The sequence below is a fragment of the Diospyros lotus genome, chromosome 13, assembly GCF_014633365.1.
Source record: "Diospyros lotus cultivar Yz01 chromosome 13, ASM1463336v1, whole genome shotgun sequence".
NCBI classification, from domain to species: Eukaryota; Viridiplantae; Streptophyta; class Magnoliopsida; order Ericales; family Ebenaceae; genus Diospyros; species Diospyros lotus.
This window is the reverse complement of record NC_068350.1, coordinates 660,351-684,860: the sequence shown is the minus strand read 5'-3', so window position 1 is coordinate 684,860 and position 24,510 is coordinate 660,351. Positions and strand designations below refer to the sequence as shown.

The 24,510-nt window shown below is 36.1% G+C and overlaps 2 protein-coding genes across 2 annotated transcripts; one reads left to right on the top strand and one right to left on the bottom strand.

Annotated features, from left to right (window-relative positions):
• Positions 1–9,946: 9,946 nt before the first annotated feature.
• Positions 9,947–15,664, top strand: LOC127788598 (formin-like protein 2). The gene is made up of 4 exons (XM_052317067.1): positions 9,947–11,587; positions 11,907–12,106; positions 12,917–13,161; positions 14,581–15,664. The coding sequence occupies exons 1-4, from the start codon at positions 10,347–10,349 to the stop codon at positions 15,415–15,417; spliced, it is 2,523 nt and encodes an 840-aa protein (XP_052173027.1). The 5' UTR covers positions 9,947–10,346; the 3' UTR covers positions 15,418–15,664.
• Positions 15,665–16,224: 560 nt separating this feature from the next.
• On the bottom strand, positions 16,225–23,063 carry LOC127788316 (acyl-coenzyme A thioesterase 2, chloroplastic-like). Its single transcript, XM_052316458.1, has 5 exons — positions 22,017–23,063; positions 20,596–20,773; positions 19,523–19,992; positions 16,996–17,124; positions 16,225–16,738 (listed from the first exon to the last, which is right to left on the bottom strand). The coding sequence occupies exons 1-5, from the start codon at positions 22,614–22,616 to the stop codon at positions 16,601–16,603; spliced, it is 1,515 nt and encodes a 504-aa protein (XP_052172418.1). The 5' UTR covers positions 22,617–23,063; the 3' UTR covers positions 16,225–16,600.
• Positions 23,064–24,510: the final 1,447 nt, after the last annotated feature.

Genomic DNA, 24,510 nt, shown 5'->3' with positions numbered 1-24,510 from the left:
CGTCTATGCAGCTACTGCCACCACCGGCCACCTCGCCGGTCGCCTTTAATGCCTGCTTGTGCGTCGCCCAGCCTCGCTCGAACTTGCGGTGCTACCATGGTTGCAGCCATGGCTGCCTAGCTCGCTGCCGCCTTGCTGCTCGGGGTCATGGCTGCCGCATTTGGTCTCCATCACACCTAGCTCTCTCTTTCTCTCTCTCTACTCATTTTTCCTTCTCTTAGCCAAACATCTCTGCCTAGGCAGCCATTGACCATATATATATATATAAATATATGAATTACACCTCAAATCTTGCTGATATAATCTCTTATTCTTCCGCAAATCTCGACTGATTTTGCAAAGGCGTGGTTGGAATGTATGGAGTTGCAGGGCGTGGGATTTGCGTGAAGGACACTTAACTTGGAAATTGAAATTGCAGGGCATGGGCGAACATCACTCACACACGCACATGCAAACGCAACACCACCTATGTATATATACATTTATATAATTATATATTACACTAATTTATACATTTAAACCTTACACTTCATCCCAAATTCATTATGATAATTCCTTAATTACAATTTTGCTCTTAAACCTCAAATTAATTTGCATTAAAATATCGAAAAGGCAAAATTAATAACTTGAAGCTTAGTTAAAAAGGACAATTTCGCCCCAGAGTTTTCACCGAACTGACGTTTCATCCCGAAACCACATAAGAGTTGCTTATTATGGAAAACCGGAGCCCCCCTCAAGCTTCCGTTGATTTTTTGAAAGTCTCTTACAACGATTTGATTTTACAGCCTAAATGACAGCTGTATTTAGCTGCACCGAAAACTGTTCCCGATCCGATTTCTTTCGATACCATAAATCTTTTCTCGGAACGCTCATCAAAACCATATAATTTTTCTTTGACAATTTCACCCTGAGACATTTCTTACAGTTAATTCGATACTTATAACTGCTATTAAATCAATTTTTTAATGTTTTAAAGTCATCAAAATTACGTAACAATCTCATACGAATATAGGATATTACAAATCGACCCATATTATAACTAGGGGCTCAACACAAGCCCTAAGCCCTTAATAAAAGGGTTAGGCTAGGCTGAGCTGTAAGGCAAGAAAGTCATGTCCCGTGCTAACCTTAATTCTCATTGGTCATGTTATTAGGTCAAATGAGTCAATTCATATAAATTAAAAGATATATATTTTAAAAAGTATTTAGTAATTATTTTAAAATATAAATTTAGTAAAACAATAATTTGGATTCATAATCTCAAATTCACATGATTATGGTTCTACACCCTTAAAGTAGATCCATAATTTTAAGAATATAATTTAAATTTGTTACAATCAACTGTAATACTATTAACAAGACTAGTGCACAACACTCTAAGGAGTCATTATTAAATAAGTAAATATTAAATATAAAATTAACTTCAAAACTTAAATATCGTAAAGAATATTTAATTTTTAAAATTTTTGTATTTTAAAAATATACGTTTCAAATCAGTCAAATTGACTATGTTGGTTGTACCACAGGTTGGCTCAGATCATGTGGGCCAAAATAATAGGTTATATTGTATTGGATATTGCATGGCTCGCTCATCACAAAAAGAGGTATTGTTGAGGTAGACTAAAAGACCGACATGTCAACTTAGCCATAAACCACATGATTGTATGATGTCTTTAATAAATGATGCAACACACAATGAAAAATTACAACAATGCTGCTTTGTTAGAGAGGCTTGCCGACACATGCTAAAATGACAAAACTGTCTTCACCCAATTACAAAATTATTTTTTCTTTCCTTGGTCGCCTCTTATCTCTTATCTCTTCCATTCTCATGGTCGCCTCCAACAATCACCTCTCATACACCCACCGCTGCTGCATCCTCAATTTTCATTGCGACAATCGGCATGTGATAGACGAGACGATAAAATGAATGCGATGAGAGACGATTGTTAGAGCAGCCAAGAGAAGTGAAAGCATATTTGTAGTTGAGTGAGGGCATTTTTGTTATTTTGGCATATATCGGTAAGTCCTCGATAACCTTATTTGGTAAAGTAACGAAATTCATAAAAATTATAGTGTATAATATAAAAAATAATATATATAATTAAAAGAAATTATGCCCACCCTTTAGATCGTATGAAATATACTTACCGTTACAATAGCAATTAATCTTAGAATTTTATTTTGGAAAATTATATTCGAACTCACATGTTTTGCTCTTCACAATTACATTTTACAATTGTAGTGATCATTTTTCAAAAATATCCTTTAACATACACAATAATCTTATTTGCTTTTTACACATATCATTATCATCAACTGTCATAATGAACGTAATTGCCTATCATCGCACTTGAACCTCAAGATTTGGGGTATTTTCAAAGGTCTTAAACTTGAACGTAGCTGTCGATAAAAGTGACGCAATTGTAGTGACGATGGTGTGTGAGGGGACTTTTGTGTATAGTAAATGATATTTTTATAAAATAATTACTACAATTATTGAAAATGATTGTGAAGAACAAAGATGGGTACAAATATAATTTCTCTTTATTTGAGGCTATGATTATTTATGATGACGTGATTATGAATTGAATTGGAAGGATGATTGGTGTCACGTGCTTGGGAGGTGGTCGCAATCTCAATCAATCAATGAATGGATCCTCCCTGGCCACCGCCGATGGGGCGCCATGTTTCACTTTCGGGAGGGGGAGGGGGAGGGGGAGGACCACCAAGCCATGCAAAACGACGTCGTTGGCTGAGGATGTCGTCCATGTGGACGTCTCTCAGGTGCATGCATATCGCATCCACCCATACAAAGCGTACGATGGTAAGGAATTAAATTAATTGTCAAAAATAATTATTATCCATATATTATATACTATTGATTGAGCACTATTAAATATTATAATAAATTTCAAATTTAATAAAAAATATTTTTAGAATCTCAACAATTGTCAATTTTGTATAATTATTAATTAAAATTTCAACACATTATACTTTTTCCAGTGGTTGAAGATTGTTCTTAATTAAATAATAATTTTTAAATTTGAGTTTCTCATGAACTGACTTTTTTTACAAAAAAAATAAAAAATAAAATAGAATAAGGTCTAATCTCTAGTGGATTATCTGATACTTAAATATTGTATTCTATATTTTTGGGCTCTTTACAATTTTTGAGATTGTTCCTTTTCAAATAATCTTTAAGCTTTAGCTTGTCTTGAACTGATTTTTTATATAAAATAAATAAATAAAATAAGGTATAGTCTCCTATAAATCATTTAATACTATAATCAGTCACTATACTAAAAATGACATCATAATGATACAATAAATATATAATAAATATTATTTTTAATTTTTAAAATGCAACACGGTTATATTAAAAGGTCAGCATAAATCAAGATTAGATCATGTAGATGATCAAATTTGATTTTTTAGGTAGATCGAATAAATCAAGTATGAAAATTAAATATTATTTTTAATTTTCAATATTTGTTTGTGTTAGGCGTTCGGACAAGTCCAATCCTTCAAATCTATTATGACTTAGGCAGAGAGTCAATCATAGAATACAATGTTTATATATATAATATATTTATACATATAATATATCATATATTTGTCCGCCCAACTTAAAGTGTGTGGGTATGTTATACGGAAATAAAAATAAAAAACATTTTCGATAAGAAACGAAAATGTGTAAACAAATATTCTTATAAAAAATTAAACATAAATAGAGTCTGAAACAAGAACAGAAAACGTTTCGAAAACATGAAAACGACTCTCATAAGGTATTTTCATGTAACATAGATGCGTAGACAGTAAATTATTATTTTTAATCCTAATTTGCCTTTTCTATCATTTTTTATAGGGTTGAATGGTAAGACACTCGGTAGGTGTCATATAAAAACATAAATATATATATATATATAATAAATATATATTATATATTTTATATTGGTGATGATATGAATGTATATAATTATTATTATTATTATTATTATAAAGTTGTCATCATAAGAAAATAATAATGAAGTCTGAAGCGGAGCGGCTAAAGGTGGAATGATGCGACCGTACGGTACTGAAAACGCGGCTGCGACCGACTTAGAAAAGAAAACCCGTGAACTCATCCTATTATTGGAGCCATGTGCCTCTCACGTGTCACTCAAATATATATATTTTTTTAAATCAATATACATTTCTACTTCTATTTAATCAATTAATGAATGAAATAAAAGTAAATGGTCTTTAAAATTTCTGTAGTTTAAAAATGACTATTAGTTCGTGTGATTTGTAATTTTTGCTCGTAGATATATTTTTTGAATAATTAAATTAAATTAATTTAAATTTAATAAAAAAAAATTCATCACAAATTTCTTGTCAAATAAACATGACAAGGATAGTAAATAAATTAGACAATGATAGCAAATATTAATGACTATTTGGTGGTCCAATATCTCGTTGGTGTTTACTAGGACTTTACCAAATAGGACATGTGATAGGGATTGTCGAGATCAATTAAAGAATAAATGAACAAAATAAGGTGAAGACAATAGCAGGTATGGTAATATAGATGAATAAGGAGAAAAGAAACAAAAAGTGGGTGAGATAATTATAAAGAAATATGATGAAATAAATAAGATGAGAAGATTGAAGAAAATAAAGACGATGGACACCTAATTAGAGATAATATGATTGACATGAGGCAATGAAATGCAATAGTGTGAGGTAAAAAGAGAGATTATGGTAATTGGTGGTCGACAACTCGACGACATAACAAATTTAAAAATTTGTAAATGATATTACAAATTCAAAAGCCATATCTTAACGGATGGAGTTAAAAAATATTATTTCCCTACAAATCATCGACATGCTACCAAATGGTGTCTTTGTTCCTTTATAAAGTAAAGCTTGACAATGAAAACTTGCATCAATCAATTTGAACATGTATGCTAATGTAGAAGTACTTATCAATTCCTATTCACAAAACTCTTTCTAAAATAGGGCTAATTTTAAGGTAAGAATTCTCTCAAAATTGTACAAGTAAGGACAAAATAAACGAACAAATATATTTGCATAGAGATATGTGAGGGACAACCTTCTACTTCATACATATTTTTTAAATTATACTTTATAAAGTTATTCCATTTATGCTGTCTTTTACAAAGTTTTCACAGGTCTTTTGTATATGCAATGTTATTGAAACGTGGAATGTATTGGTTAGACTCGAAATATATGATGTTATTGAAAATTGGAGAGTCTTAGCTCAACTATATGTGTTATCGCTTAGATACAACAATAAATTTATTAAGTGAAAATTTTGTCGTTAAACTGTTTGAAATCTGTAAGAAAGATAATGATAAGAGAATACATGGCAGTCTCATACAAACATTTCGATATTTAAATTAAACATTGAATATTTGAATATCGTATTGAAATCAATATCATATGCGTGCTATATTTGAAATAGAGGTTCATCTATTTATAGAGGAACATGGACTTTTCTAAAATTTATTAGAATTATTCTTACATATAATGCCTACCTTATTCGCATAACTATTTGAGGGATTTTTTGAATGTTTGAATTATTTAATTTGAGCTTTGTTGGCCTTCTATCTCAAACGAAAAATTACAAGACAAGCTCTCGAGCAGAGCTTGGTTGCAATATCTGGAGAACGATAATAGTTCCCCCAGCATAGGTCTCAGAGTTGTTTCATAATATTAGAAAAATAAAAAATAAATTTCAAGCTATTTTTATAATTTCAAAAATATTTTGATATTGTTTCATAATATTATAAAAACATCATAAATGCATTTTCAATCTAAAAACGCATTTTCGTTCACAAATATGTTAGAAGAAAAAATTCCACCTCTAAGAACTCTAAATTTTTATTTTTTTAAATTTATTTAAATATATTACATAATATTTGTTTATTTTTAAATTAAATAATTTCTTTATATTAATATTTATATTTACAAAAAAATCTTGTATTATTTATTTACACATTTCTCTTATATTTTCGTTTATTATTATTATGATTTGAGTGTCCCGACTTCATTCTCTAGTCTCGAAAGAGATCGACTTTTTCTCCGATTCGCCTTTTAGGTAAATTGGATACAATTGTAAATTTATAAACTTCCAAACGAACATGTGATTAGTTTTCATCAAATAAGATATTTTTACCTCTATCATGAGTTTTTCGCCACTTTTAAAAAAAAATTAAGAATTTTATCACTTATGTCTCTCATTTTCATTCTTTATCATGTTTATAATTTTTTTTTTTGTTAACACACCATCACAAATGCCTCTCGCTATTTGGCCTCATGATATCAATAAAAGATGTAAATTAGATGACCCAGTAACCAATTTCGATCCCTAACATAATCACAAATATAAAAACAACAAACATTATTTAATTTTTTATGATCATTCTTAATTGCTGAACTTCCATCCTTAATCAAAATTCGAATACCAAATTTGAAGAGCTAAAAAGCATAGTACCACAAAATTCTTCCATTGACAACGAAACTATACCCTGAGGCTATCATGTCCATCGTGTCCATTTTGTATTTATGTTTCTGTCCAATCCAGTAATTGAGTATGGAAATAATATCTGGATCATTAAAAGCACAGGCAAAGTGGGGGTTAAGAAGATAAATAAAAGAGGTTGGTGGGGGAATTAAGAAAGAATGACAGAATCTAATGATGCAAAAGTTATCAAATCTTTTGCAGAATTTGTAAAAAGGGGGCCTCTCTCTCTCTCTCTCTCAACATCCCACGCATATTCAAAATCCTCGCCAGCCACTCCCCCGCTCTTCCCAAGCGCGTGCGTCCACTCTTGGCCACCCGCTCCAGGCTCGCGCGTGGCTGTAGAAAGTGATTTGGGACGCGCGTGGGATAGAGCCCCAGAAAAGCACATTTTGCAAGGCCCAACAAAGGCGACAAAATGCCAAAATTCACTGCATCTCTCACACTTTTCCCCTCTCTGTCTTTCTATGTGTGTGTGCTTACAGCTCACATGCACGTCAATCATTTTTGGCATTTAATATATGTAAATTATTATAACGTTACTCCTCAGTACCAATATAAAGTTATGTGACACGTGTCAAATTTAAATGGTTGCATAAGGATCTTATATTTTTTATTATATAATACATTAAATGTTATATTTTAATTTTGTTGTTCATATCATTCATCTTTAATTCCTGTTAAAGTCTATTCTCATCTTTGACTTTTTTTTTATCAAATTTTATTAATAAAAACTCACCTCATAGATATTAATATAAATCTTAAAATTGTTTGATTATTGGATTTATATTAATTTTAATAATTATTATGCCAAATTAGAGTGCAACAGAAAAATGGGCCTATAGTTGAATCGAATGATTGGATTATAAAATGAGTTGAGTGGTTAAGAATGGATCGAAAGACTATGATATAGTTGAGAGACTATACAATTAAGTAGCACGAGAGACTATTTAAGTGGGGCAAGAAACTTTGCAGGATACCATATGGTCAAGGGACCATGTGGCTAAGTGGGTCGAGAGCCTATGCGAGTGATTATATTTAGTTGAGTAAGGTTACTTACACCAATAAATAGTTTATTAACCAAGCATATATGGCTGAGTCACCCCTTCAAAGCCTCTCTCAAGAGTATATCATGAGTCATTCACTTGAAATAATATACACATGATACTCTTGTGGGTTGTCCAAACTTATACACATGAGACTCTTGTGGGTTGTCCAAACTTACGAGCTTATCTTCCAATCATACAAGAGATCATATACCTCAAAATACTTGATTTCCAAATATGTGATCATAAACAACATGTCAAACTTATATCTAATATGCTTGTTGATAGATTCCGATGAGTGTTTTAGATGTTCGCCAGAATATATGGTTCTCAATTACTCTCTTCTCTATAAATAAAAAAGTCATCTTATTATTCATGTATATTTATAATTCTAACTCTACTACGATTATACTTGCTTTCTCCATTTTAAACTCATTCGAATACTAACTTAACGATCTGAGAGTCCACACAAGACAACAACCTATGCCCTTAGACAATTTCTTTCATCGAGGCCCATTGCAACCATGTTAGCCGCATACAAGTCACTCACAAAAATGTCACTCGCTAGTTTATCGAGACACTCTCTTATATTATAAATTTATTGTTATGTTTAGATAACAATAATATTAAATAATTTCAAAGTTAATAAAAATTAAAATATTAAATTATAATAAATAAAAACTAAAATACAATGCAAAATTCAAAGACTTATAATATTTCCTTATTTAAAAAAATATACACAAGGCTCCAGCTCCAAGGAGTGTTAGAATATTTTTTTTTTTAATGTTTAGGATTTAGGTTTGTTTAACTAATTTTTTTTTTTTTAATTTTACCATTATATGGAGAGTTACTTTAATAAATTTAAGTGATGAGATCAAAATACATGAAGGTCTCGTATTCTATTAGTATCTCTTTAGCATTCTTAGTCATTTAAAATGTAAAGGTCTTTTAACCCTTATAAGTGTGTATTTTGGTATTAAAAATCGATGCCAATAAAGTAAATTCTTAAAATATTTTTTATTTAAAAAAATAAAAATTTAATCATTAAGATTTGTTCCATAACTTTAAGAGTATAAAATATATAATTTTACCACTTTATTAACTTTAACTTTCATCTAAATTTTATCTTGAAAAATATAAAAACTAAGCTACAATATTAATATCCCACACTTTGTCACCGTGAGACATTAGTAGTTTAGAATTTAGGATAATTTTTACTTTATTGACATCAACCTTGCTCGAATTTTTTTTTTTAACTCTTGTGAAGTTAAAATAAATGTTTATTTTTGTAGAAAAAGGCATCAAAATATTTCAATACTTAAATTTTCAAAACATCTTATTAGACATTTATACTCTAAAAAAGTAAAAATTATTAAACATTAATTAGACACTGATCGAGGATAGTTTAGAAGCAGAAAAATGTACGCGCATAAGTCATGAGAGGGCATCGCATGTGATGTGACATATGGCTATAAAAATAAAAAATAAAAAATTAAATTTTAAGCATCTTCCTAGCTTATTCTATTTCTATTTTTGACGTTTCCTCAATATTCTTTATCTCCCGTATCTCCTTAACTCTATTTCTTTCTCCGATTGTATATTTTCCAAATTTATCTCTTATTTTTCTTCGATTGCGTCTCCTCAAATTCCTCTTTCTCTATAACTCAACTATTTCTCTGATTACGTATTTCATTAAAAAATTTAAAATCTTAAAACGACTGTTGCTCTATACACTTGTCAACAAATATATTAAACGCAAAATGATCAGAACATAATACAAATTATGCTTAATCAATGAATGGTCGAGCAAATACAAAACTCAAATGTGAGAATTATTTCAAATATTGTAATCATTTCATTTCGATCATAAGTCTATATATAAATATTTACATTTGTATAATTGATACTTATAATGCATAAATTATTCTACTATAAGAATATAATAATCTCTTACAAAAATATTATGAAAAGGACTTAAATGAATATCATAGCATAATCTTATTTAGATATTTAAGTAAAATATTTTTACTAATATTTTATATTAATATAAATATATTTGAGTAGTGTTTATTAACTAATATAATGTAAAAAAATTTAAAAAATATTATAGATAAAAGTATTTTTTATTAAATTTATCTAATAACTAATTAAAAAGAAGTTATGGAAATTATATAGATAAATTTATTTAAAAAAATAAATTTATTTAAAATTTTAGGGATAAAAATAACATATACTCTCCAATTTCGTATAATTTTTAATGTATTTTAATTATTTTTAATAAATAATTTAATAGAAATTTTGAAATATTTAATTTTATTTTTATTGAAAAAGAAATAAAATGCAAATCCCAATGGCAAAACATCTCTCCACCTCCCTGTCCCTGTCTGTGTCTCTGGCTCTCTCTGTCAGAGATTTTTAACTTCTCTCTCTCTCTGCTCTGCTCTGCTCAAAGTCCCCGTCGTCTTCGTCCTCATCGTCTTCGTCCTCCATCTTCATCATATTCTTCATATTCCATTCTATTAAATGAAGAAATCGATTGAATTTACAGCCATTTACCACGCCACCTTCCTCTCTCACCCGCCTCCTTCCTGACCTTGCCCTGTTGTCTACAGTCCCACTCTTGTCCCTTTCATCTTCTTCTTCCTCCTATTCTCTCTCAGCTACCACTCTCTCTCTCTCTCTCTGGTCTGGACACCATTCTTCCTCATTCATTCAATCCCAAGTCCTTCCATTTCAAGTTGAAGGAAAACCAGTTTTTTTTTTTCCCCATCAAAATGCCGTCTTACATTGCCTTCTTCTCCATCTTCTTCTTCTTCTTCTCCTTCATCTCTTCCTCCGCCGGTCGCCGGATCCTCCACCAGCCATTCTTTCCGGTGGATTCCTCTCCGGCTCCGACCACCCAACCGCCCCTTCTGCCGCCGTCTCAGCCCAAATACCCATTCTCCTCCCTCTCGCCGCCCTCCAAACAGAACCCGTTTTTCCCATTCTCCTACCTCTCGCCGCCACCGCCGCCGCCGGCCGGTTCCCTCGCCACGTTCCCGGCCAACATCTCCTCCCTCGTCCTCCCCGATACCTCGCATTCCAAACCCATCTCTAGGAAGCTCGTTGCCGTCGCAGTCTCACTCTCCCTTCTCTCCGCCGCCCTCATCACCGCCGTTGCCGCCTTCCTGCTCCACCACAACAGCCGCCGCTCTTTCTCCCACCACAAAGTCTCCAGAACCGACAGCCTCCGCCTGGTCCCGCCCGATGCCGCCCCCTCCGACGGCGGCCACAAGCCGCCCCGCAACGTCTCCGGTGCCGGCTCGGAGTTTCTTTACCTCGGAACTCTGAGAGGAATCAGTGAGGAGGAAAGGGAGAGTCACAAAGCGACGAACTCGAGCTCTCCCGGCGCCTCCTCGATGCTTAGCTACGAAAGGCTGGGCTCGCCGGAGCTCCATCCGCTTCCGCCGCTGCCACGCCAGAATCTCCGGCGGGGTTCTCCCGCCGACGACGATGTGGAGGATGATAACGACGAGTTCTTCTCTCCCAGAGGGTCTCCGCCCCCGCCCAAAGAGAATTTCGTGCCTCTAGGCCCGAATTCGAGGTCGGCTTCGTACCCATCTTCCAATTCTGGTTCTCCGGCGAATTCCACGTCTAGCAGTTTGGATTTAAGCCCCAGAAGCTTGAGATCGAAGTCGCCCGACTCGGCCGTCAGTTTCCCGGCTCCGTCTCGGCTGCCGCCGCCCGTACCGGCACGGGTCGCAGCTAAGTTGCCTCCGCCACCGCCACCTCCACCGCCGAGGTTCTGGGAAATTCCGTTCGGGCCGCCGGTTCTTGTAACGCCGTCTAGACCGGCTGCGTCGCAGAACCCCGAGCCGGGTTCGGATTCGGGGAGTGAGAAAGGGAAGAAGATGGAAACTTTGGTGAAAACTGAGGAAGCTCCGAAGCCGAAGTTGAAGCCTTTGCATTGGGATAAGGTCAGAGCAAGCTCTGACCGGGCAATGGTGTGGGATCAACTCAAATCCAGCTCCTTCCAGTAAGATTTTTGTCATCGTTATCATCGTCGTCATCATCATCATCGTTAATTGCATCTTATCTTAACCAATTTAGGTTCGTCATCATCGTCATTGTTAATTGCATCTTATCTTAACCAAGTTAGGGTCGATGTCACATCATGAATTAATTTCTAAAAGTTACCTTGAGAATACAAATCCTTGCAAAAGAATGTGGCGAAATCTTATGCGGATGCCATTCTTGATGCAACCCTCTAGCGTGGGAATGACAAGATAAAGCGTCAGCACCATCTTTATATGGGAAGTTATTATTAATTTTGTCGAATGTTGATATGATTGAAGGTTAAATGAGGAGATGATCGAGACATTGTTCACTGTAAATTCTTCGAGTTCTACTGTGAAGGAGAGTGCCTGGCAAAGGGTTCCACCAATGGCGAATCAAGAGAATCGAGTACTCGATCCAAAGAAGTCCCAAAACATTGCAATTTTATTGAGAGCGCTCAATGTGACAATAGATGAAGTCTGTGAAGCCCTTTTGGAAGGTAACTGATTGCTTTTGTGAGTTAGTTGGAGGCTCCAAGTGTTTGTACAATTAGCAAATTTTTATTTTTCACGGGTAGGGTTCTCAACTCACTTCAAAAGTTATTAATGAAGTTGATTGAATTAATTGGAGAGAAATTAAGAATTGTGGCAATGAAGATGACGAGCTCTTTTTAGAAGTATCCTTTCCAGAGATATCCTACATGGTCGCCTCAAACTATGTCCCTGTTGCTAACAGAGCAAGTACTTGAACTACTAATGCCTCACAATGGTTTTGCATTGAAATATTTTAGTAATGGAAGAAGACCATTCGAATTCGGAAGTTGGTTAGAAATTTAGAATTAGTTTTTAGTTGAAAAATGTGACTTATAGATGAATGTGCTGATTATGTCAGATTTAACCTCATCTAGCAATGACAGTTTGAAATAGCACATCAGTTGGACATGTATTCTGTTTTAAAATGAAATGCCCAACTCATCCTTGTCTTCTCGTGAAGAAATCGTATATCTCTGTGCTAGTTTGTACTCGGGAGTGTGTTTTGCTGACATTGCTAGCAATCACCTTGAGAGTTGCTGAATATTTTAGCAACACTTGTTTTTATCTGGTCCACATTGCTAAGTGGCATTTTTCATCGGTGGATGCTGGAAATTTTGCCTAATCTTTTTAGCAGTTGTTAACCCGATCCCCCCAAAAATGGCACATGCACAAGAAGAGAAACAAGGAAGGATAGCTATGTCGTAGTTTTGTTGAAGAAGCTGTTTTTGTAATTGAAACGGGTGCACTTATCTGTTTCTGAACTTTACTTGTAACAGGTAGTGCTGACAACCTGGGCACGGAGCTTCTTGAAAGTTTATTAAAGATGGCTCCAACCAAGGAGGAAGAACGGAAACTCAAGGAGTTCAGAGATGAATCACCTTTCAAGCTGGGCCCTGCCGAGAAATTTCTCAAAGCGGTGCTTGATATACCGTTTGCATTTCAGAGGGTGGATGCAATGCTTTACGTGGCCAATTTTGACTCAGAAGTTGATTATCTCAAAAGATCATTTGAAACCCTGGAGGTAAATTTTTCCTTGTCGTTTTGATTTCGATGGGCTATGCAATCTTTATTGTCATATTCATTATTATCAGATGCACCATTGACTATTAATTGTTTATATTCAATAGTGATTTAATTTTTATCTCATCATTTATAAGATACAGGAGGAGCCAAGAATTAGTTCTTTGGGAGGCTAATCTAAAGTAGGGAATAAGTGTTAGCACAGTGGTGTCATTAAATAATGTAACGTGAACAATGATTTCTTTCTTGGGGGAAAGCTAAAACTTCTCTATTTCCTTTTGATCACAAAAAGAAAGAAATGACACATTTTAAGAGAAAAATAAAAAAGAAAAAACATTGGAGATGGTCAACAACTTATTATCTTGCTTTGTAAAGAAAAGGCTTGGTCCAATGGAAGCTTACTATGTCAAAATATCCAACATACATAACTATTTATAAAGCCACTGGAAGTTACTTCTTCAAACCGGCATATCGTTGCCAAGTGGTTTTCCTTTCTTCTTTTATTTTTTTCCTGGGGATGTGGGGCGGGGGGATGCGGGAATCTGGACTCCCCTTGCCGGCCTCCTGGTGTTTTTCCATTAAAAATGCATTCCATCAATTGAAAGTTGATTGGTATGAAACGACCATGAAAATTTAAATCCTGTTTGCAGCTCCAACAGCCCCTTTTCCCGGGTTGGGGAGGGGTTCGATCTATAGTTCCTGGCATGGTTTGGTTCACTTTTAATTATTTCTAAATGTATTGTTTGTTCTCGCTAATCAAATTGACTCAACAATTCTTCAGTTGTCCTCTTTCTATGTTGGATTTGCATAAAGTTTCTAATGGGATCGGAGCATTCAGCTTGTTGCACTAGTCAGCCAAATATACCTATGGATGTTAACCAATCACCTGTTCCTAAATATGAAGTCTAGCAAGTAGTACAGTGTAGTAGATTAAATTTGACAATTTGCTGCTTTTATCATTAGGGCTTTTGATGATAACAATGATACAGTAAGTATTTCTTCATACAAATAAATTTTCGTATCGAAGGGTTGCTGCCCAAGATATTAAGCACCCATTCTCCAACTACAAGAAGCATGAATGCCAACAAAAAAACAACTTGAATAAAACTTGATACATGTTTGGACATGCTTGGAATAATGTTTTTATAACGCAAGACATAAAGCTGTAGGTCAAGGCCACAATAAACACAATCTTTGTCTTCTTGAAAATATAGTGGTTTTGCTTTTTACACAAGTACTTGTCTGCTAATAATAGTTGGCAATAAAGAAGAAACCAAAATAAATTTGCACTCCATTGGCAGAGCTATTTGTTAACCTGGAGCATTACCAACCTCCTGTGACGGGACTCTACGATCGCAGTGTCGATAGGTACCATTGCCTGGTCATTTTTCAGAGACTTGAATTATATTTTTCCTTGCAGGCTGCTAGTGAAGAACTGAGGAAAAGCAAAATGTTCCTGAAGCTTCTAGAAGCTGTACTAAAAGCGGGGAACCGAATGAATGTTGGAACTAACCGTGGGGATGCCCATGCCTTCAAACTCGACACACTTCTCAAGCTTGTGGATGTTAAGGGCACCGATGGGAAAACCACTCTTTTACATTTTGTTGTACAGGAAATCAGCAGAGCTGAAGGTTCTCGTCTTGCTGGTGCCAATCAAAGTCCAACAACCGATATAAATCATCAATCCAGCTTGCAGGATGAGATTGAATTCCGGAAGCTCGGCCTACAAGTTGTTTCTGGCTTGAGCGGCGAGCTCACCAACGTGAAGAAGGCCGCTGCCATGGACGCAGACGTGCTTAGCAACGAAGTGACAAAACTAGCGAAAGGGATAGACAAGATCAGGGAAGTGTCGAAATTAAATGGAGAAGCTGCGGCGGTGGAGACCATCTCCACCACCCAGAAATTTTCCGAGTCAATGAACGAGTTCTTGAAGAAGGCAGAAGCAGAGATCGGAAAGATAGAAGAAGGGGAGAGGGTTGCCATCTCTCTGGTGACAGAAATAACCAAGTACTTCCATGGTGACTCCGCCAAGGAAGAGGCTCATCGTTTTCGGATCTTCACGGTGGTGAGGGACTTTCTGTCGATTCTTGATCAGGTCTGCAAGGAAGTGGGGAAGATCAACGAGCGACGCACCGTCAGCCCCATTCGTCAGTTCCCACTGCCGGTAAATCCAAACCAACCACCTGTTTTTCCTGGATTGGTTAGCCAGCCGCATTTCGGTTCGTCTGATGACGAGAACTCATCATCATCTTCTTAAAAGTGTTGAAGAAATGAGGTTTGGATGATCATGCTGCTGGTCTCTCTCATCTCTCTGCTGCTTTTTTACATGCATTTGTGTACAAGTTTTGGAATAGTTTGATCCCCTTGTTATGTAATATATAGGAAACATAATCAAACAGATCAGGATGGCCATGGTTAGGATGGGTGAATGGGCCGAAGTTGGCTTGTAAAAATCTAATTAGTACTGGGTTTAAGGAAGGATTTGCTGATCAGGATTAGAAACAGCCCCTCATCCCTCCCTTTTTGTTCATATGCCTTCTTTTGTATGTTCATTTTGTCTGCAAAATAATTACACCAAGATGTTTGAAACCAACCCATACTCTATGATGGATGGGGGAAGGATTGTTCCCTTTTTTCTGTTTTTGCAATCAATGAGAAATATATATATATATATAGCCAATACCCTTTGGGCCTAATAGTCCCCAAATCTCGAATAGTATGTAAATGCACAAATTTGCTGGATCAGAATATTACGTAGCCAATAATACCCTTTGGTGGGCACGATGGTCCCAAGATCACGAATAACAGGTAAATAAATGCACAAATTTGCTAGATGAATATTAAGTAGCCAATACCCTTTGGGCGCAATGGTCCCCAGATGGTAGCATAAGAAGAGGCCACCGCCATAGCCTCACTTGGCAGGCCGGATTATCAAGAGAAGGGGAAGGGAAAGAGTCTTGCCCCTAATAATTCCATTTTCAAATTTGGACAGTTCTTTTGTAGGGTACTATCCATGGGCCACCTGTATTATGGAAATGAAATTTGTCAGCAAGTCATGTAAAACATGTGGGGAGATTAAGACTTTTGATCGTCCTATTTGTCAATTGACAATCATTGTCGAGGAGATAATTGGATCCAGTTACCACAATTTCAACCGGATCAACAATCTCTCATTATTAAAACCAAATGACAGCAGCTTCTCTAAATAGTTACATCTAGTACCATAGTAAAATAATAATAAAGAAATCAATTAACAAACATCAGCATCAATTAATTAATTAATTTCCAAGGAAAAGGGTTCCCTTTGGTGTTATTTGGAGCCCGCTCTTCAGAGGCTTAAAACTTTGATCTTGAGTCTATTTGTATTCAAATTTTCATTCACTCAAATTGAGATTAAGCCTTATTTTCACTAGTTGGGGTCGGCTATATGAATTAGTCATCTACAAGCCCTCAGCATCCATACGCTCGATGACCCGCCTCGCTTCCTCTTCCGTGGCAGGAACAACAGTTCGGATCCTCTGCTCATTTTTCACATCCTCTGGACGGATCGTAAATGTGAAATAAAACTTGTTGGATACCTGTTCAAATTGCACAACATATGCAAGTCAAAATCAACAAATAGAAGTAGAACTACGCCATGGCAGATCGGTTAACAATTGATCCACAGCTCTCCAGTTATTTTGGATGATTTTTCTCTTCACTTTATAGTTAACAACCACAAAAAGAGGGCAAAGGGGATTCTTTTTTTGTCCCAATCCATGGGATGATCAAATGACAAACACATTTACACAAAGTTGCATAGCTTCAGAGATGAAGTGTTTGATTGGGTGATTACCTCGCTGGATCGGTATTCAGGTCGAGTAACGTGTGCTACAACTTCGACATTAATGAGAGGGCGAGTCGGGTTCTCAAGCTCCGTGTACAGAACACAAGACTTGAGCCGGAGGAAATTCCCAACATCCACCTGCATATGAATAGTGAACATTATAATCCTGTAACCATGCACTGGGCTAGGCTAAATTGGTTTCATTAGACAAACAAATTCACTTGCAAATTGGGGCTATTCCTGCTCATAAACCTATCGGGATCAGTTTCATTAAGTACGCGTAATGTTTTAAGTTACATTCTCTATACATTGGACCATTTTAGATAAGAGGGTCCTAGTGCAGAGTTTGTTTCTGCAAACCTGTTTCAGAAAGCAATGATCAAAATCTTCCATCCCTTTCTTGATATATGGGAGATGCACTGTTTTGCAATGGTATAGATGATAATGGGCCTCTTCCTCCCCCTCACGGGATCCCAATACCTAAGTAAGGGGAGATACATGAGAAAGCCCCATGTTTCCTTCTAAATAGAAGCAGGAAAGAGAAGAGCAAACAACTCCTGTAGAAGATCAATCAATGTTGCCTCAAGTTTCTAGATACTGAAGGTCACATGATAAAGTTGTTTATAGCTTATAATGGTGTTCAGGGTTAGCATCTTCACTCCTGAGGGCTGACCCTCAACCTGAGGTTGAGACAGCAGAATTTGAGGAGATGGCAACAAACTCCCTTGAAAAACCTGAATGAGACCCTCGATGCTTCACCTTGCCATTTTTAAGCCAAAACCAAAGGTGATAAGAGGAAAATGAGATGTAGGAAACATAAGATCTACAAAAATCCAGCATTCATCTAAATGCCTACAAGATGGACCTTGACCTCAGAAATAGCCAAATAGGACCTGTACATCTTTATATGTAAGGACTTGCCTTCAAGTGACCAGAGATCCTTGTTTTCCGTTATCAAGGAGTAGAAGATGCCTGGGTTGGATCCCTCAGTCAGAGTTCATTGCTTCAACAAAAAAGAAAAATAAAAAGAAAAGAGGTGATCAGGCTAATAGGCGCATGACTTATCAAATCAACTTAGCATCCCACTTGGCTTGCCAGCATAGTACTAGTGGTGAAGAAAAATGACCAGATCTGAGACTAAATACATTTCCAAAACCTGAATAAATCATGCCCAAAAGGATGTTGTTTTTGCTTCCAAACATTGACACTATATTTGACTCCATTGATGTTCTCTTTCATGGATGACCTCAATGAACAGGAACAGATGAAGATGGCTCCAAAGACAGCATTTCACACTCCAATGGGAAACTTTTCTACATTGTCACATTGTTTTAGCTCAAGAATGCTGAGGGTGCTTACGAACAAATACTTGTTGGAATTCAATATTGATGATTTGGTTAGGACCCCAAGGAGGACTCAACTCACCTGAAGGTATTGTGGAAGATTTTTGAATGTGGTAGAATATACAACCTCGGTTAGGACCCTTTAAGTGTGTCTTCAGGGCAAGGAAATTTCTTGAATGCGTGCTACACCGAATATGGAACTAACCCTGATCCAACTAAGTTAGCAGGAATCTGAAAATGCCCTGATCAATGAATCAAGAATAGCTTCAAAATTTCTAGGGTTGAACATCCTACCTCATAAGATTCATACCCTCAATGAAAGAGATCACCAAACTTACAGTTCTTTTTTATGAAAGGCGTAAAGCATGAGTTAAGGGAATATTTTTATGTGCGTTTTTGACAACGTTAAACCTGCCTTGGCCTCACCCTTGACAATGACACCAACTTAGACCAGTAGTAACCCTCTACTTTTGTACATTTCTTCTGTTTCCTGATCAATTGAGCCTCTTTTGGCTTAGAGATAGAGGGTGTGGAGCATCTAGTGTACTACACTAGTCAAGTTATTCAGGGGACAGAAGACAGATATTCATATCCCCCTAGCAACAGAATGCGCCCCTCTCAAGTTTCTCGTCACCCTCCTGGCTTTTATCTGGAAGGCTAATTTGATGGCTACTTTCACTTGTAGAATATGATATCATGTGCAAGGTCAAAAAAGCAGTTACAAGGCAAGCTTCAGCTGATTTACTAGCATATTTCCAAAGCAGTTCATACAAGCCACCCCTGTTACGTTTGGGAGACATGCTCACGTTCCATACATGGAACCACACTGGTGGTTGATGGCTAAGAGTACACTAGTATCCATAGAGAATGTATAGACCAAAAGAAATTTAAAAGAAAATTTAGCCAGAACACAAAAGCAAGATATTTAAAGCCAAGATGAGTGATTTGAATTGCTTTCAGTGCAATCTAGATCTCTGCCTGATTGCTTCCCTGCTCTTTTTTAGGGTTGCAAGCCTGCAGTTCTTTAAACTTTCCATTAAAAAACAGGTAGGCCATCAAAGCTTGAACTAACAGGTGAGAAAATTAAGATTTCATTCTATACTTTCTTTGATATGCAATTTTTAGCAGTAACTATCATACAGGTAGTAACCACAGTTAATATACTAAAGCTAAAGTAATAATAGGGTACTCACAGGTCTTAAGAAATCCACATGATCAAGTTCGACAAAGCGTGGTGCACTGCCAGCAAAAGCATAAGCAGTTGCAAAAGCCAGTTCAAATGCTCTCCGCATTAAAAATCCACCAAAAATCCGACCATGAATGTTTCTTTGCTGTGGCTGGCAAATCAAAGAGTTCTCATGGCTAGTGTCCCTTATGAGAATGCTATCTCTATCTGCCAAAGCTGGCATGTCACAGAATATCCTCCCTTCAGCAAGCAATTCTTTCAGCCTATCTGCTTCACCATCCTTGACCTGCTTTTTATGTTGCCCTTTTTTTTGTTTCCTTGTCTTGTTCCTTTCTTCTGCTTCTTCCCAGAGAATTTTTTCTCTTTCCGTTTCTGGTAATATTTTGTTAACAAGGGCTGAAATTCCAGTCTTTGAGTCCCGAGCAACAAATGTGAAGTTTGCTACAAGAGCTACCGAATCTAAAGGATTGGATGTGCCTGCAAAAGAATTGCATGCACTTAAGCACAGACATAAAACAAAGGTAGTAGCAGAACTTTGGCAATGTGTTGAATAAACAATAGCATGATTTAGAAAGCTCTACACAAGTTATCCAACAAGTGCATTTTTACCATCAAGCAACTATTAAACAAGGACATTACCCAAGGTAAACCCTATGCTGTTTCAGCAAAGATCACAGCATGAATAAAACAAATATAACTAGTTGGGAAATATAAATTATTTTCCTCTTTTACTAAGGCAACTTCAAATCATATAAGCAGCTCTTGTTTAATTAAATTTTAAGAAGAATGCCTTGAACATACATACATGCTTACTTGGTACATGTTAAAGCAAACATCCAAAAGCTTACACATTTAATAGAGTTCACTAAAATGGTCAACCATGTACAGTTGCTCTGCCCTACCAAAAGCTTCCAGCAGGAAGTTAGAAACAGTATACCGACCACATTATCACCATACCAAGACAGTGCATAACCTGATTCAACCTGAAAATCATGCTAAACCAAACATGCAAACAAAACAAAACTCATAAAGTTACCAAGGGAGAGGAAATAAGAGAAAGAATGATTACATCAGGAGTACCTTCACTTGATTGAGTCACCTCTAGTTGAATTTCCATGGATGAGCGCCCAACCCATGTAACAGCACCAGCTAATCTTAGATCAGTGTCAACACGGATTGATTTCTTGAGAACCATTTTATCCACAGAAGCAGTGACTAATAGCACTGGTCTTGCTGTTCCATCATTGTTGCAACAGTGCTTGTACACAAAGGTATAATCCAAATATGCTTTAATTTAATTATGGATCCACGATGATTTTGCATAGAAAATAAGAGTTGTAGCAGTACTAAACTAAATGAAATTCCTTCCAACCTTACAGTTAGCTTGTGAGCTAAGAAAAAGGAAATGTTCTACAACTACATAGCAGTCAGTTCTACTTCTCCAGAAGAGACTTATATAAAAGTGGCAACTGGAATGCAGTCTTCATGAATTAACATCCTACTAAACATGGAGCCTAACGAAAAGCAGGTTAAAAACAGAATCCCAGGTGTTCCAAGAGATCTATGAGAACAAGAATGGCCAAGTCAATTCTAAAGCTAATTCTAATGAGTTTTGACAGATTTTGCAAAATGATTGTATCGAAAACTGTTAGATAGCTTTGATAGCACTTTGTTAGGATTGGATCAAGCACGGTCAAATACTGAAATCAAGAGAAAATAAGATACAAAAAATTTTGACGTGGTTCGGCTTAATGCCTATATCCATGATCTCACAACAACAGGATAACCCACTAAACATGGTTTTTGTATGGAGGAACTGCAATCCCTTAATAACCCAGTTTTTGGATGAACAAACTGAAAAACCCTTGCAACATCGCAAGCCTAGATAACTGGTTGGCTAAACTCTGACGACACAATTATCTGACTATGAAACACTTGGAACACACAGCCTCTAGATAACTGGTTGGTGAAACTCCGATGACATAGTTATTTAACTATGAAGCACTTGGAACACAACTTTTAGATAACTAGTTGGCCAAACTCCAGAGACAGTTAATCTCGAGATGTGGTCCAGCAACAACTGAACCGGGAATGCCTATTTTATGCAATATTCATAATTGGACTAGGACCCCTATACCTATATCTCAGTCCCCATTCACAATCAAATTGGATTTTGTCTAAGAGATTCTATTTCTATCAAAATAGAATTTGAGAAGTTATCCTAACAAAGCAGTGCTTATAAAATAGAAGCGCTTGAAAAAAACATAGAAACATTTCAGCAGTGCAGCTAATTGCCAAAAGTTGATAAAGAGCGCAATTATATATCTATAGGCAACACAACACTTTGGCAGTAACAGCACCCAAACATTAATCCAGGATATCTAAGAAATTATCTATCAACCCAAATTTGATCCAAAAAAGTTTAGAATTGAACTGAAAAAAGCATCAAGAATTGCCAAATCTTAATCATTCATAATTAAGAATTTAAAAAGCCATATTACCTTGTATGATATAGTTCCAGCCAGAGCATCAAGATCTTCAAGCAATTTGCCCATCCTGATCCTATTCCAGGGGTTCCTGTACTGCTCTCTAAGTACATAGTCAGTCGAGAATTTATAGAGAATGCTTGTCCTACTCTGTGAAGGGGTTTTCGTGATCAATTCACTCTCTGAAGGGGCATCCGTTGGAACATCGGACAGGTTCTCGAAAATGCTTGATCTCGCTTCCCACAAAGCATTGGTAACAGGCGAATTGTACATTCCAGGCCACAAGCTTATTGGTTTCCGAATCGAAGAGCCCGCATCGATTGGGGGAGAGCCCTCCAATGGCGTAGATGCAACAGCAATTTCACCAGGGTCCGATGGCCCAGTTGAAAACCACCTTCTTCGGGCAGATTTGTCTAATGCTGGGCCATAAAAGCTATTGTTGGCGATGGGTTTGGGTGGCTTGGATTGGGGCGACGGCGGGGTCTGCGATGGGGCCGAATCGAGAGTGAGAAAGTAGGAAACGAGCGTCTGCAATGGCGATTTGTGGTTGGCTTTTGGGGGTCGGAAAATGAAGGAAGAGACTGACGTTAGCGGCGGCGGCGGCGGCGGCTTCATGGGTTCAACTAGTGGAAGAAGATCAAGTAGTGGTGTTTGCTGGATGAGAGAGATGATGAAGCGAGAGAGGAGAGGCCATTTGTGGGCGACTGCTTCTCTGGTTTGCTGTCTGCTGTATCTATCTTCCCATCTTCATTCCACTCACACTTTGTCCTCCGAAAGTAAAAAAATTTGATCGTCTTCTTCCTTCTTGGAATGAAGAGTAGTCCCCATGGTGCTGACGTCATCACTCAGGATGGGGTGGCCAACCCCAGTCAACATTTGCTTTCTTGGGGGTTGGGGTTGGGGTTGGGGCCGGCCACACACCAACCAACCAACCTCACGTCCGCCCTCTCGTTCGCGTCAGCCAGCCAACATAACAACCCCATGCATGCATTTAGGAAGACAACTGCCCCTCGCTTATTGAGGGTGGGGGACTGGACTTTGAGATGGGTGGTGTTACTGTTGCCTCTAAATAATATTATTATTTATAAATTTACTTTTAACATTTTTTTAATGATAATAAAATTAAGTGTCAATTTAATATTATTCTTTATATTAATATATTATTATATATATTTACATTGATTCATGAATATATAAAATATAATACATCTAACACTTAATATCACAAAAAAAAGAAGAAGAAAAAATTACAATTGCTTAGGTAAATAGCATTTTTGTTAACTTTAATTAATACTCTAAATGGAGCTTTCATTAAATGCATGCATTTCCCACAAAGTCAATGAAGCTAATATTAACAAGCAATCAAGTCATTAACATGATATATTGATAATAATACACCCGGAGGGGGAGGGCTTTATTTTCTAAAATCTTGTTTAGATTAATATTTTATTTTATATATTTATATTAATATAATATAAAAAACATTAATATATATATATATATTTAATTGTCTAGATAAAATATCCAAGTGTATCTTGGGATGACCGGTCTTGTGTGGCTCCCAGTACTCGTACCTTTAATTATGTCAGAAGAGATAAATTATAGATGTGAAATTTTACCTCACTGTGTAGGGCGAAGATCAAAACTCATCGAATTGACATCGACATATCATTTGTCCGATCGCTCGATTTATGCCCTAAGGTGGATTCATTTCTATTTTAAGATTATTGTTCTTGTGCGGTGTTCCGTCGCTCGTACTCTCAATTTCGACAAAAGAGATAACTTGTAGGTGAAGACTTTGCGTCACGATCCACTAATACGAATCCCAATTTGAACCAACCATTATGTCATGTGGCCATTTTCTATCTTAATCTCAAAGTCTAGCAGTAGTAGTAGTTATATCATTCTTTTCTTAGGGTAGTAGGACACGTTTTGCACAAATTGTGTCCCATATTTACAAGAAAAGAAAAAAGATCGCTAGACCCCACATATCTTTGTCTGTTTGTTTTCATTTCTTCTTCAACTGTGGCCTTCCCCTGGAAAGAAAAGGGTTTCAAAAATGTTCTCCGGTCATCAAATCAAATGCATATATAAAAAGGTAATAATTGTGGTTAGTAGAAAAAGTCAAAAGCATTTTGTTACAATTTTCCAGGCAGCTTTTCAAAGTTGTAATCTCTTACTTAAAAAAAAAGGACTTAAAATTCATACGTTAGTAGTTAGTAGTGAGTAAAGATCACATCATCATCATGGAAAATAAAAACAAAGTATACCTATGCACCAAATACAATATACGTATCTCTTGATAAATTTATTTAGATAATATATAAGCTAAAAAATAAAATATAAAAAATATTACAAATATTTTTTATTATATTTATAAAATTTATTTTTAAAAAAATAAGTAACTTCTTATTTAAAATTTTACAAATAAAATTAAGTCACTTCTTACCTATCTTATTCTAGGAGGATAGGATAAGATAAAACCAAACAGACCAAGCAAATGCCAATG

Bases quoted from the DNA above. Each gene is read 5' to 3' on its own strand.
- LOC127788598 (XM_052317067.1), top strand. From the start codon at position 10,347: ATGCCGTCTTACATTGCCTTCTTCTCCATCTTCTTCTTCTTCTTCTCC. The intron at 12,107-12,916 runs GTAACTGATTGC...TACTTGTAACAG, and splicing joins CTGTGAAGCCCTTTTGGAAG to GTAGTGCTGACAACCTGGGC. The intron at 13,162-14,580 runs GTAAATTTTTCC...TTTTCCTTGCAG, and splicing joins GATCATTTGAAACCCTGGAG to GCTGCTAGTGAAGAACTGAG.
- LOC127788316 (XM_052316458.1), bottom strand. From the start codon at position 22,616: ATGAAGCCGCCGCCGCCGCCGCCGCTAACGTCAGTCTCTTCCTTCATT. The intron at 19,993-20,595 runs GTACTCCTGATG...ATTCTTTTGCAG, and splicing joins GGTGACTCAATCAAGTGAAG to GCACATCCAATCCTTTAGAT. The intron at 17,125-19,522 runs GTGAGTACCCTA...ATTCATATGCAG, and splicing joins ATGTGGATTTCTTAAGACCT to GTGGATGTTGGGAATTTCCT.